Source organism: Condylura cristata, unplaced genomic scaffold, assembly GCF_000260355.1.
Source record: "Condylura cristata isolate star-nosed mole 26May11 unplaced genomic scaffold, ConCri1.0 scaffold00008, whole genome shotgun sequence".
Classification (NCBI taxonomy): domain Eukaryota; kingdom Metazoa; phylum Chordata; class Mammalia; order Eulipotyphla; family Talpidae; genus Condylura; species Condylura cristata.
In genome coordinates this window covers 63,190,430-63,203,725 of record NW_004567109.1, presented here as the reverse complement: position 1 = coordinate 63,203,725, position 13,296 = coordinate 63,190,430, and the positions used below count along the sequence as shown (strand labels likewise).

The following is a 13,296-nucleotide window of genomic DNA, read 5'->3' as shown; positions in this document are numbered from 1 at the left end:
CCAACACACTGTTGCTGTTATTACTTTGAACATTACCTAATTTATCAGTTAAGAATAAGAATTCAGGCCCTCCCTGGTGGCGCAGCAGGTTAAAGCACAGCACTGAGAAGCTAAAGCCACTTCCGCATGAGTTCGATCCCCGCCTGCCCCGGAGTTCCACATGGCGCGGCAGACCTCTCCTGACCCGCCCGCTGCTCCCCTCAGCAGTGTACTTCGTTGATCTGCCTGTTCTGCTCCCCACTCTGTCTCTGGTGGGTCCTCTCACCCTCTGCATCTCTGGCCTGTATCCCAGTTCTGTATGAATAAATAAATCTTAAAAAAAAAAAAAAAAGGATAAGAATTCCGGCCCTCCCTGGTGGTGCAACAGGTTAGGACGCAGCACTGCAAGCTAGCTGCAGCTGCTTTAGTGCCAGTTCGATCCTCAGCCCAGAAGGTGACCCACATGACAGAGCAGACCTCTCCCGGTTCGCCTGCTGCTCCCCTCAGAAGTGTACTTCATCAGTCTGACTGCTCTGCTCCCCACTCTGTCTCTGGTGATTCCTCTCACCACCCCTGCATCTCTGGCCTATACCCCGGTTCTATATGCATAAATAAATAAAGCAAATTAGAAATCAAAGTTTAACATTATCTTCATTTATTTCTTTTTCTAACTTTTTAGAAATACATATCCAAGTTTCTAAAGTGTCTCTGTTCTTTTTTCTCCTTGTGATGGTCCAGTTGTTCAAGTTGCAGTGAATTTGTACCAATCTTTGGATATGCTGTTCTTTTTCCCTTGCATTCCATTTTCTACAGTCATATTTTTTTTACAAAAGTTTATTTTTACATCATTTTGTACTTTTTTTTCCCATCTCGATCTACAGTCATATTTTATAACTCACTGGTTCTTTCCTTGACTGTCCAGTCAACTAAAGAGCCCATCAAAAGCATACTTCATTCTGTTATGGCATTTTTTATTCTAGCATGTGCTTTGATTCTTTGAGTTCCATGTTTTTGCTTACATTATTCATCTGTTCTTGCTTATACTGTCTACTTTTTCCATGCTCCCTTAACATATTATTCATAGTTCTTCTAAATTTCCTGTGGCATATCTGAGTTTGGTTCTGATACTTGCATTGTCTCTTCAGTTTGTCTCCCCCCGCCTTTAAACTTCCTTCGTAATACATGATTTATTAGGTAAAAGACTGATGTGAGATTTGATGTTAGTCTGGCTAGAAGTCAGACTGAGTTTAATGTTACATTTATTGTTAATTTTGCTTTTTATTTTTAATCCCTACCACCCCTTGTTTTCCCTTATTTTTCCCTTTGCCTCTTAGGAAGTTTATTAATGTCACTAGTTTTTTTGTGGTTTACATTATCAAACTATGTAAATGGGCAATATTTGTTTTTTTATCATTCTGACTTGGCTGCATATAATTCTCTCAACTTCCATTGTTAAAAATGTATTTCATCATTTCTTATGGCTATGTAATATGCCACATCTTGATCTAATTATCATTAATGAGCATTAGGCTATTTCTATGTCCTAGTTATTGTAAATAATTCTATTAAATTATGGAATGTATGGGATTTTCTTTATTCCGTTGCATATTCTTTGGCTGCCCAACAGTGGGATTGCTGAGTTGTATGGTATTTTCATTTTTATTTTTTATTAGTATTAGATTGTTACATAGAATTGGGGTGTAGGCCGGAGATACAGCTGGTGAGAGGATTCACCAGAGACACCATGGGGAGCAGAACAAGTGAATCTACTGGAATATACTGCTGAGGGGAGCAGCAGAAAATAGGAGAGGTCTGCTGTACCATGTGGGTCAGCTCCCTGGCCAGGGACTGAACTCAGGCCATAGTGGTGATAGTGTTGAGACTTAACCTCTAGGCCACCAGGAAGGCTCCATGTTCAGTTTATTTAAGGTAAATCCAGACTGGTTTTCAGGACTGAGTTTAACAATTACTGTAGCTCTACATGTCAGTGGCTCTAAATCCTTTAATGTCCTTGGTATACTACTACTATGCTGACTAGGTTTCCCAAACAACTTCTTAAATACAACTTGTGCCTTGCCTTGAAGTTCTTTTAGTTATAACTCTATTGTAAAACTGGAACTTGTTGACGTGGTGGTAAGGTTTATGGAAGGGGATGCATTATGTAATTTCAGGTCAGTCTCTTCAGTGGATCTGTATTCCTGGACTGTTCGTTCATGTCTGTCTCTTAGCTTTGCCTCCCCTTCTATGTAACTTTGATTCTTGATGGGCCCAAGAAATTGCTTTTTCCATATTTTAAGGATATGATGCCATCCAAACCTTAACGTGTTAAAGCAGAAAGTTTCTTTCTAACACTTTTAAGGCATGAGGGTTGAGATGACAAAAATGTCATGTGTATCAATTTGGCTTTCAGGAAAGGTGGGCAGGGAAGCAGGTCCTCTATGAAGAGAATGTCCAACGGCATACCATTTGTCCTGGCTCCTGCAGACCCTAGGGGCTAACACCCACCTTCCTCTCATTTACTGTTACTCAATGTGCCATTCACAGAGCCTCAATAGTAACTCCAACTTGCCCTCTGCTGCTTGCATTCCCCAGCTTCGGCATAGTATTGGGCGCCTGCAACACTCAAGGTCCCTGTATATAATATGCTCTCTCCAGTCTCTGCCTCGCACATGCTGATCCTTCCAGAAGTCCTTTGCACCTTGACTGGCAAACAGACTCCACCAGCAAGCCCTTACCTCCTTGGAGAGGCCTTCCCCAAGCACAGTGCTATGCTCTTGGGTCCTGCTGGTGCCCCAAGGGACCTCTCCAGCAGCCAAAACGGCATCTTACTCCAGAGGAGGAAAGGGGCAAACACTTCGGATTAGCCCATGGTCTTGCTTTCATTCCAGAAGTGGAACAGCAGACCATGTTGGCCAGGTTTCTCCAGTTGGGAAGAGGAGGGAAGGTGTGGAGAGAAGGCACCTCTGCTGTACAGGTCAGGAGCAGGTTCCAGGGATTCCTATCTCACTGTATCCACTATCAGCTGTGTTATCGTAGACAAGCTACTACTGCTCTGTGCTTCACCATCACCATCTATAATACCTGGGAGTGAGCTCGGAAGTAGTAGTACAGAGGGTCAAGTGAAATATGCAATGTAAAGATTCAAATATTCAATGCAGTGAATGTTCAACAAGTACTAGTTATTATTATAACCACCATCTTGGCCATGAACTGTGGCAACCAAGTCCTAGGTTCATCCGCACTGGCCAACTAGGCAGGGAAGTTAGTTCTATCAGCAAGGAAGCAATCAAGACACTGAGGAAGCTTCTTGCCCTTGCTGACCCTCCTGGAGTGGCTGGCAGAGGCCCAGGCGGAGGGAGGGAGGGGAGCTGCATCAGGCCTGGCCCAGGCACCTACTGGCACCTGAATAATGGAGTTGATGCAGTGACCATGGAGAGTGAGGGGCTGTGGGGGCAGAGATGCATCCCATCCTAGCTAGGTCAGATCATCCCATTTTATTCTGCTCATTCCACTTCCCCAGTGCAGATGAAAAGAAAGGATTCTCCCCACACCCCCACTCTCCTCCCCCAAAACACACACACCTTTAAGTCTTACTACTTGGCAACTATAAGAGTTGTTCAAATTGGCCTATAAAATGCTGCCAATGTGCCACACTCCTCTCCTGGGTCTCACTCAAGATGAGAAGGCTACTCCTACCACCGTTGGCCTGTATCTGAGGACTGTTTGCCTCTCATTGTAGTGAGTGAAGCTGAATTGCTGGACAAGGTCAATTTATAATCACAAGGGCCCTTGTTTATGTCTGAACAGTTATGTGGATCCTGTAGCTTCACGTCACTCATTGCTTAAATCTCAACTTAAAACATTCAAGTCGTACAACATACAACCTGCACAATTGTACACAGAGTCTCAAGTTCACACTTAGAGGAGTCTTTCTGTAGCTGGGTTGAAACCATCCTTCTGAAATCTGAGAGCTCAATTTTACCTTCTCCAATGTATCACCTGCTCTCAGGAGCTTAACTGGTCCCAAATCCTCTGACTTCCACTCCAAATCACCAGTAGTTAACTGACTTGAAGCTGTGATCTACCTTGAGGGACTCCTCACCGTCTTACTGGCCCTCAGCCTCTTTCCAGAGGCTTTCTTAAGCTCACTCCCAATTTCATGGTCTCCCTTACCTCCTTTTTCCTCCTCTCCCTTGACATTCAGTGACACGTGTCATCTCCCCTCGTGTTATAAGACAGTCCATGGTTTCCCCTCCTTCTCCATCTTCTCCCTCCCATATGCCACTACTTAGCCATTGCTGATGCTGTCTGCCTATCCTCAGTCCTGTGGATCTGTCTGTCCATCTCAGAGAGGCAAGACAAAGCTCCCTCCCAAAGTTTCTCCCCACCAGACCCTGCTGGTGATCAGTTTGTCCACAAGGGTAGCAAAGCCTGAAGAACTTGGGGAGGCAGCAGGAATCTTGTGCTTCTCCCCACCACCCTGCCCCGAGTCCTTGCCAGGTTATAACTAAAAGAGGGATCATCTTTTTCCCCTCCCCTTCCCCTCAGCAACAGGTGACAAACCACTGGCCCAAACACATTTTGTTTGACTGGCATACTTTTTAAAGTTTCCATTAGTTACCATGTAAAAATTAACTGTTTCACTTAAGAATCCAGAATTCTAATTTCTTTTTTAAAAAAAAAATCAGATCTGGCAACACTAGGCCTACACTCCTGCATGGTAACTATCATGCAGGAGCAAGTATTGGCTTGCACTGGCTCTTGCAGTTTTAATCCTCACAATCACAGTGGCTATCCACGTGAGCTGCCGGCTTCTAAACTGTATCTCTGCACGAGGGTCCAGGGAAAGAACCAAAGCCTGCAGCCATCAGCACCCAGAGGGCAGGGCAGGGTGAGCAGGTAGGCAGGGTGGAGAGTCCCAGTCAGGAGCCACATGAGGCCTCTCTCCATCATTGTTTATTGCTAGCAGCATTCCAGGTGTCCTCGTATGTCCGGTGCTGGCTTCACTGCCTCAGGCTGCTGCAGACACGTGGCTCACTGTCCACTGCTTCAGGCCACCCCCACCTCCTGTGGCAACTGGGCCCAGGGCCTGAGTAGCAGCATGGCCTGTGGGTGCAGGCTTTCAGACTGTCCAGATGATTCAGCCAAATGTGCACCAGGGGGTGGCAGCCTTGTCACAGTCCAACATGATGTTGAGAACAGTGCAGGGGGCCCCGCCCACGGACAGGGTTGTGCGGGAATCCACGCTGTACTTCACGGTGCTTAGGCCTCCCTCCCGGTCAATCTTGAACTGCTCCTGGAAAGCAAAGGGGGACAAAGCACACACTCAGGGCTCCATGCTGCCAGCTGTTTACTGATTCCCCATGGCCTTGTCATCAGAGGTCCTCTGAATCCTACTGAGGGGAAAAGGAAGTGATGCTCGCAGATGGGAGTCTCACCCACGACTGCATCCCAGGTCAGCTGGAGAACCAGGAACAGACTAATATGGCCTCCAGAGAAGGCTGTTGAGGAATGAGGACCCCTGGGTTTCAGGCCTGCCTAAGTTCTGGCACCTTCAGCTGAGCCCCGCACCACTTCTGCCCCCTGCATGGACACTAAGGTCTCAGTGTCCACAGCAGTCACAGGCGCAGGGCATGGTGCCGCAAGCAGAATGCTTGTTAAATGTCCTGAGCCAAACAGGAGAATGGTCATCTGGGCCCAAGGAGAACTTGGTGAAATGATGTTGGCTTCCCACATCACCCATCTGTGCCCAATCAGGAAACCAGCCAGCACCTGTTTTTGAGCTGCTATGCGCTTCTGGTCCCTCTTCCGCCAGGCTGGGTCATGCAGGTGGCGAAATGTCTTGTATCCAGTTGTGATTCCCGAGGGGCGGAAAAGCTAAGGAGGCCAAAGGAAGTTGGGTCAGGCTGGCCCTCTTAAGCCCTAGCCCTCAGCACTAGTCTTTTGGGGTCACACTTTCAACCAAGGCAGAAGAGGTGCGCAGTCAGGGGCAGGCTGGAATTGGAACTGGGGATGCCACTGCTAAGGTCCAGGAACTTCATCTGGGGCAGAGAAGGGGCCCTCAGGGCAGCCCCAGTGGCGGAGCCTGCAGGGGAGCATTACCTGAAGCCCAGCTCCTTTAATGCGCCTGTAGAACTCGTCGTCCTCGCGGCCCCAGCCCCAAAAGCGGTTGGACATCCCGTTGCACTGACAGAGACAGGCAGCATCACTCCCCATCCTCCCAGGGTGCTCTGTGGTCTCCTCCACTCAGGAACACCCAGCCCCAGCTGGGCCAGGCTTCTTCCCTCTTCCCCTGGGGGTTCTGAATGGATACTCAATGCTTACAGTTACTGCTGGGGAGACAGCTGCACCTCCCAGACCCATCCAATGGGGCTTTGAACTGGTGTGTCATGACTGGTTTCTCGAAAATGTTTGGCAGGTGGGAAGGCCCCTCTGTGGGGAACCAGATGGGCATAAGTGCCTGCCCTCACCCCATACTCTTACTTCTTCCTTGGTCTCCTTGTCTGTGAGGGGCCACTGGCTGTCTAGCAGACACCCATTTTTATGACCAGACCTGGGACCTCATTTACATAAACTGGTTTCAGCCACAGCTTAGAGAGAAGAGTAGAAGACTGGGCTCTGTGCCACTCAGCTCTACCCCACCCACAATGGCCAACTCAGGGATGGCCCAGGAACATGCCGGGCAATTCAAGAGCCAAATGGCAAGGTGCAGAGGCTCCTGTCAGGGCTGTGGGGAAGGGGGTCACCTTCCCCTGGACTTGGATCTAGCTGGATGCAGGCTACAGCTGTGACTACCCTGCACTCTGAACATGTAGAAATAAGTTCACTCTAGTCCAAGCAAGAAATGGAAAGAGAAATGGTATCCTGGCAACACTAGAGGCTGGGCCAGCACTCCCAGACTTTTCCACATTGAAAACCACTCCACCCAAGCTTTCTGAAGCCAGCTTGCTCAGGGGGTTGCTTTGGGTTCTCCCTAAGGGACTGCTTGTTCTAACACTTTTCTCATAGCTGCTTCTAATGTCCCCGAGTGACCAGGGCAAGACTTCTCCATCTGCTGGGCCTCAGAACTGCCTCTCACTGCCCCACCCAGGTGTGTGCTCTGGCCCTGGGCACAGCAGGCTGAGCTGGGCCTCACCAGCTGGTAGTGCTGCTTGGAGAGCAGCAGGATGCCGCCCACGTAGGTCTTGTAATGGTAGAGCGGGTGGAGCTCCGGGGAGGCCACGTGGAAGGGCCCAGCCTCGGGGAAGCCATAGTCCAGTTCCTCGTTGAGAGGGAGCAGGTCCACGTCATGCATGGCGATGTAGTCTGTGCTGTTGCTGCTCTCCAGGAAGCCCGCGTTGATGAGAGCCGCCCGGTTGAACCTACACAGGGCGGCCATGAGCTGCTCTCCCCAGACCCTGCCTGAGAGCCTGTCTGCCAGCACTACCCGCCCCGGTGCCCAGGCTGCCCACCAGCCCAACACTGACTTCACTGCGGGGTTGCCCAGCGCTCCTGTGCGCCTCGACCCGGACTCCTCCAAATGTGACTGAGCACCCACCACACCGGAAACTTCAGAGCACTGCAGAGCAGCAGTGGGGCACCTCATTGCTACCCTTGAGGGGTGGCAGGGTGAGCAGAACCCTGAAGGCCTGAGGAGCTGAGCCACACGGGGAAAGGGGCTCTGGGCAGAGAGGCAACTGCCAGGATCTGAGGCTGAGCAGACTGCAGTGTGGCCAAGCTGAGCAAGGTGGCAGGGGATTTGGTGAGCTCAGAAGGGGGCAGGGCCCTAAAGGCCTGGGCTTTGGAGTGATCCACTTGGCAAATGCTAGTAAAAGGTTGGCAAAAGCTGAGAACTGCTCTTTGGATTAACGGGGTGGGCTCAGTGATGTCAACAAGAGCTGTTTGGTGTCATGATGGGGGTAAAGATCTGAGTGGGACAGGTTCAAGAGAGCTCAAGGACGGAGACAAGGAAATTCCCCTATAGAGAGGAGCAGAGAAACGAGATGATAGCTATTGGAGTTGTGGGGTTAAGGGGGCTCTTTTTTTTCCTCTTCTTTTTTTTAGATGGGTGTTATTTCGGCAAATCTGTAAGTCTATATGCAGATGTGAATAAGCCAGGTATAGGGGAAAAAATGAAAGCAGCTATTGGCTGCAGGGACGTCCTGAGTTAGAGTGTGGGACGGGTGGAAGAGCTGGCCCTGGGGAGAAGCTGGGACAAGGCATCTGCTGGAACGGGCAGAAAGACGGCAGCATGCAGCGAAGCTAGGAGGCAAGCCCAGTGGGTGGGGACTCAGGCAAATTCTCTTCCAGTTGGTTGTTTTCTAAAATAAGAAGCAAAGGCAGAGGAGGAGAGGGGAGAGGAAGTGTGAATGAATATGCGCAGAGAAGGCAGTGAACTGGAGGGACTGTAGGCTTCAGCTGCGCCTGGTCCAGCTCACTGTCAGAGCCACCAGCAGCATCTCTAGCCACAGCCAGGTGTGGTTTTGTGAGGTTCTGCCCAGGCAGAAAGGGGCAGGACAGTTGAAATGTACGTGGGCGAGTGACTTTAATGGTAGACCCTGGAATCCAAATTAGGTAGGGGAAAGAAAAGACAAAGGTGGGCAGTGAAAACTGGCAGGGTCCTAGATTAGTGTGCTCAGAAGGGTCCAAGGGCTGGAGTCTGTCTCCATGGGAGTGAGTGACAGGATGGGAGTGGAGCGTGAGATGGACTGTGAGCATGGAGACAAGTAGTTATGGAAAGGGCAAGGATTTTAAGATAAAGTCAAATAGTGAACAACTTGAAGCTATGGCCTTGACCTTCCTTTCCCTAACCTCCACAGGCGATCCACCTGTGAGCCCTGGTTGCACTTCCTCCATGTAACGTCTCTCCAACCCCTTCAACCTGGCTGGCCACCATCATCTCAGTGACCTCCCAGGACTCCCCGCTGCTTCTCTTATTCTGCTATAATCTATAGAATGGAAACTTGATCTTTACCCTTCCCAATCTCAAACCTTCCCCAAATTTCCTGTCACACCAGTGAGAAGGTTCTACTGCCACCCACCCTCCTGCCAATGCCCCAGGCAAGATGAGACCCCTAGCGAAGGGGGCAATGGGTCAGGAGCTGGTCCATACCTGAAATGATCCACCTGGTTGAGCACATAAATGTGGTGCTGGATCTTTTTCTTGCTCAGGAAGCGATGCATGTGGGGCACAAAGACCAGGAGCTCCTCAAAGCGTTCCCGGAAGGGTACCAGCACTGCCAGGCGATGGGGGCCCCATGATGCGTCTTCTTCCCAGTGCTCAGGGGGCAGCTCAGGAGGGCAGGCCCGGGTTGGGCCCGAGGTTTCCTGCCCTTGTCCCCTAGCTGCCCGGGCCACATCACCAGAGCAGCTGAGCTGCAGCCAGAGCAGGGAGAGGAAGCCCAATAAGAGACAGGCAACGAAGAGGTGGAAGACGGAGCACTTCCGGGGGAGGCCTCGGGGAAGCAAACTGGACCTGGGACAAAAGCAGGGCCAGGTCAGAAGGGCAGGGCCCCGGCACAGACTCTTCCTCTGGCTTCCCCATGACTGGTCTGTCCCAAAAGCCTAGGAATTAGTGCAGAAGCAACTTTGATGCTTTTGCTCATGCTGCTCCCCTACATCAGAATCCTGCTAACCATGCCAAGCCTAGACCATGCTGCTCAACCTCTGGGAAGCTGGGTGGCCACTCATGAGTAGTAGAGCTGCCCCAGCTCCTGACTGCTGTTTCTTGCTGTGATTGGTCTTTAGCTGCTCAAGGCAGAAACCAGAGGCCTTGCCTCTACTACTTGCTTCTCCCCAGGACAGTGGCTCATGCTCTGAGCTGATGGCAAGAGCCCTTGTAAAAAACCACCTTCCACACCAGTTTCCCAGTAGGTTCAGTCCCAGCGGAAATTGCTTCATCCTGCTGCTCAGATTACAAAGCTCCCAAGGCTGAGGCTGTCCCAGAGAAAAGACCAATGTTTACACTGAGAAGTTCAGATCTACCCCAATCCAAGCAAGGTCCAAAGTGACAGTGGCAGTTCATCAAATGGGTCCTCAGAGCCTCAGTTTAACAGCAGCAAGAACTGAGAGACAGGAGAAGGGTGAGAGCCAGGCACAGGACCCAGACATTTTTCAGAACCCGGAACAACAGCTGAATGTCTCAAGCAGTGGGTTAGTCCTGGAAGAGCCTGGCCTTTGGGTCAGAGAGTGCAAGTAAACAGGTGGTGTTCACCTGATTCTTTTATCCCTTTTCCTAAAAGATCCGGAGTTGAGGATGCTAAGAAAAGGAAGTGTCGTTTCTGCGGCTCCCCCTGAAACTATCTGCAAGGCAATCTGCTCTAAGCCTCTAAGAGTCACCAGTCAGTCTACCTCCTAAGCACCCCTTTGGCCCTTCTTCACCCAGTCTCTTTTTCAGCTTGGCTCACCTGAACCTTTTCCTACTCAGACTGATCCCTTTGCTCTCAGATAAGTAACTTCTGTTTACAAAATAAAAGTCAGATTCCTTGCCCTGGTGGTGCAACCCCTCTGTGACCTAGCCCCATCTCCTGTTGCTACCTACAACTCCAGCAGGGCCATCAAACTGGGTCCTTCCCAGTTTTTTCTGCCACTATATTCCTTCTGTAAGCTTACACAGCCAGCTGCTTCTGTCTGGAGTGTCCTTCTTCATTTTATCTGCCTGGAAGTCCCTGATCCTTCAGGGCCAAACTCCAGTGTCAAAGCCAGCAGTGCTTCCACCATCATCATGTGCACACAAACTGAGCACATGCCTCCTCTTTGTGTCCCCATGGGATCTGGTATTTTACTTTGAAGCACTTTTGAGTTTTGGGATCACTTATGTCCCTGCCTGTCTCACCCACAGATAACTGGATTTGTGACCCCAGTTACATCAGACAGCAGAGCACTTGCTAAGTGAGTTACAGGAAGGGTCTACCAGCCAGGACATGCTTTAGTCACACATTAGAGCCAGACCAACTTATGCCTTTCTCAGGAGGCACACCTGCTAACTCGGAAGCCAGAAAACGAAGCACAGGTCACACACACAGCAGAGAGGGTCAGGCAGAGCTTCTGACTTACCCCCCTTTGTCAGGTGGTGGGGGTTTCCGGTTGGGAGCTGTGAGACCCAATCCTGGGACTGGCCTGGGAAGACTGGAACCTCTACAGATTCTCTCTTGCCTTCTGAGCTCTTTCTGGGGGCAGGGTAGAGACCAGGGAGATGGACAAGGGGGACCATCCCACCTTGGGGAGAAGAAGCAGTGATCACTATCCAGGGGAAAGGCATGGATTAGGCATTCCATGCTCTTTCACAAGTCTGTCAGTTTGGTCCAGCTCCTCTTTCCACCAGGATCACATTCCCATGGGTACACACTCTCATTCTGAGCCCTGAGGGTCCAAACAGCTAAGCAAATGAATACAGAGCCAAGTCCTAATTCCACAGGATAGGGCCCACTGAAAACCGTTGCTTCTAGTGCCACCTGGTGTCAAACTCTAGACCTGCAGTCCCAACATCTCTCGCCCAATACACCCTGCGGTGAAGGGTATTCCAGTTAAGTTTTGTCTCCTTGTATAGCTGTGCCTAAAGTTTGAGATTCAAACCCTGGTAGACTGGCTCCAGAGCCAGTGCTCCAGTATTTGCTACATTAACTTGCATCTGTCGCATGGATCTTTGTGCCCGTGTCTAAAGCAGGAACCATTCATTATCAATTTCTCAAATTTTCTGAGAACATGATTTAAGTTCCAAAGGCTATGAAAGAAATCAGGAAATGGAAATCCTCCCCCCCCATTCTCTTTCCTTTCTTCCCTTACACAAACTTCAGGGATACAAGGTTTGACTATTTAGCTACTGTTTATAGTATCTCCCAATTGGAAAAAACCTCCTCTGTGCCAAGCACAGTGTCAAGAACTTTTCCTATATGAATCCCTGTGATGCTCATACAGTCCCTCAGAGTAGATCATATGATCCCTGTTTCACAGATGGGAAAATTGAGAGCCGGAAGATAACTGATCTGCTTCTGGTCACGTGGCTATTAGAGGGTTTTTACCCAGGGCCAACTCCATGGTACAGGCTTTCTTTCTGTTACAGTCCAATCTTCCTACTTCAACATTAAATCTCAAAAATGCCCATATGTGAAGAGTTGTGCCCACTATACTCCAAATTTTTTAGGCACCTGGCAAAGGTGAGATAAAAAGGGAGTGGGGTGTTATTCACTATCATGTGTTCTGAGTGAAGAGTTTTGGTCTTAAGTTTTGGTTATGGCTCAAATTTTGAACAGCACCCCACCCCACTGTGCCTTAGTGGGAAACATCATTAGCAAAGGTCGGGGCCAAGCTCACACCTATCACATTCAAGTCCTGCTGCACCGGAAATGAAGCGGTGTTAGGTGTGGGGAGTGACTATTCAGAGTCTGGCAATGGTCAGTGAAGCAGAGCATAATGAACAGCACTCTGTCTGTGTGTTCCTCGGGCAGTCAGCACAAGATGGGGATCCATGAAGGACGGAGAGTAGGGTTTATAGCCAAATGGATGTGATGCATGGAAATGAAGGGGTCCTCAGAGGTCAGGACCAGAAAGACGGATTCACAGAGCGAGGTCAACGGACCCACATAAGAAAGACACAGACACGAGGAGACCCACAACTCGCAGAGAGGGACAGAAGCTCAGAAGGGAAGTCAACGGAGGAACACAGACCCAGGAGTGACAGAAAAGCGCGGAGTGACGACAGACAGACCCGCACAGAGTCAGAGACCCACAAACGGAGAGTCCATGACTCACAAGGAGAACCACAGACCCTCCGAGAGCCCCGCAAAAGGCGGAGACGCGACGGCCTCGGGCTCCTAGGTTCCGCAGGGCGGCCCGGAAGGGATGGACACCCGGGAGGACGGGGCCGACCGGCCACCGCGGCTCACCTGCCGTCCTCCCAGGGCAGCTGCGCCGCTTTCCTCCGGGAGGGGAACATCGTGGGGGGAGGTGGCGGCGCATGGGGCGCGAGCTCCCAGCCCCGCCGGCCCGGCCTCCCGGCCTACGCGGCGCCTCCGCCTCCTGCCCCGCCCAGATCCGCCCGCCCCGCCCTTCGGTCCGCTCAGTCCGTTGCTCCGGTCACGCCGTCCGCTTCCTAAGCCGCGGCGGTAAAGGTTCCGCGAGCGGAGGACGGCGAGAACGCTCCAAACGCGTAACCTACTGCCAACTGCTCTCTGGGGACTCGCTTGACGTTCCGAGAATCTGAGGCCCTAAAAGTGGCTCGAGGCACTGGGTAGAGGCTGGTTGTAGACTCCAGACGCCCAAATCTGTGCTCAGACAATCTGCCTCTTCCTCCTCTTCCTGAGGAAGGCGGGAGCTTCTTGGGCATCCCTGCCGTAGACC

At 50.6% G+C, this 13,296-nt stretch overlaps 1 protein-coding gene across 6 annotated transcripts; it reads right to left on the bottom strand.

The window, feature by feature from the left end:
- Positions 1–1,873: 1,873 nt before the first annotated feature.
- On the bottom strand, positions 1,874–12,984 carry B4GALT7 (xylosylprotein beta 1,4-galactosyltransferase, polypeptide 7). Of its 6 annotated transcripts, XM_012722695.1 has the most exons (7): positions 12,843–12,969; positions 11,014–11,175; positions 9,071–9,433; positions 7,115–7,340; positions 6,082–6,165; positions 5,752–5,856; positions 1,874–5,275 (listed from the first exon to the last, which is right to left on the bottom strand). In XM_012722695.1, exons 1-7 carry the CDS (start codon positions 12,890–12,892, stop codon positions 5,120–5,122), a joined length of 1,146 nt encoding a protein of 381 aa, XP_012578149.1. In that variant the 5' UTR covers positions 12,893–12,969; the 3' UTR covers positions 1,874–5,119. The 6 variants fall into 6 exon arrangements, with proteins under 6 accessions (XP_012578149.1, XP_004679333.1, XP_012578151.1 ...); XM_004679276.2 differs by lacking the exon at positions 11,014–11,175 and having other exon boundaries at positions 12,843–12,984; XM_012722697.1 differs by lacking the exon at positions 6,082–6,165.
- Positions 12,985–13,296: the final 312 nt, after the last annotated feature.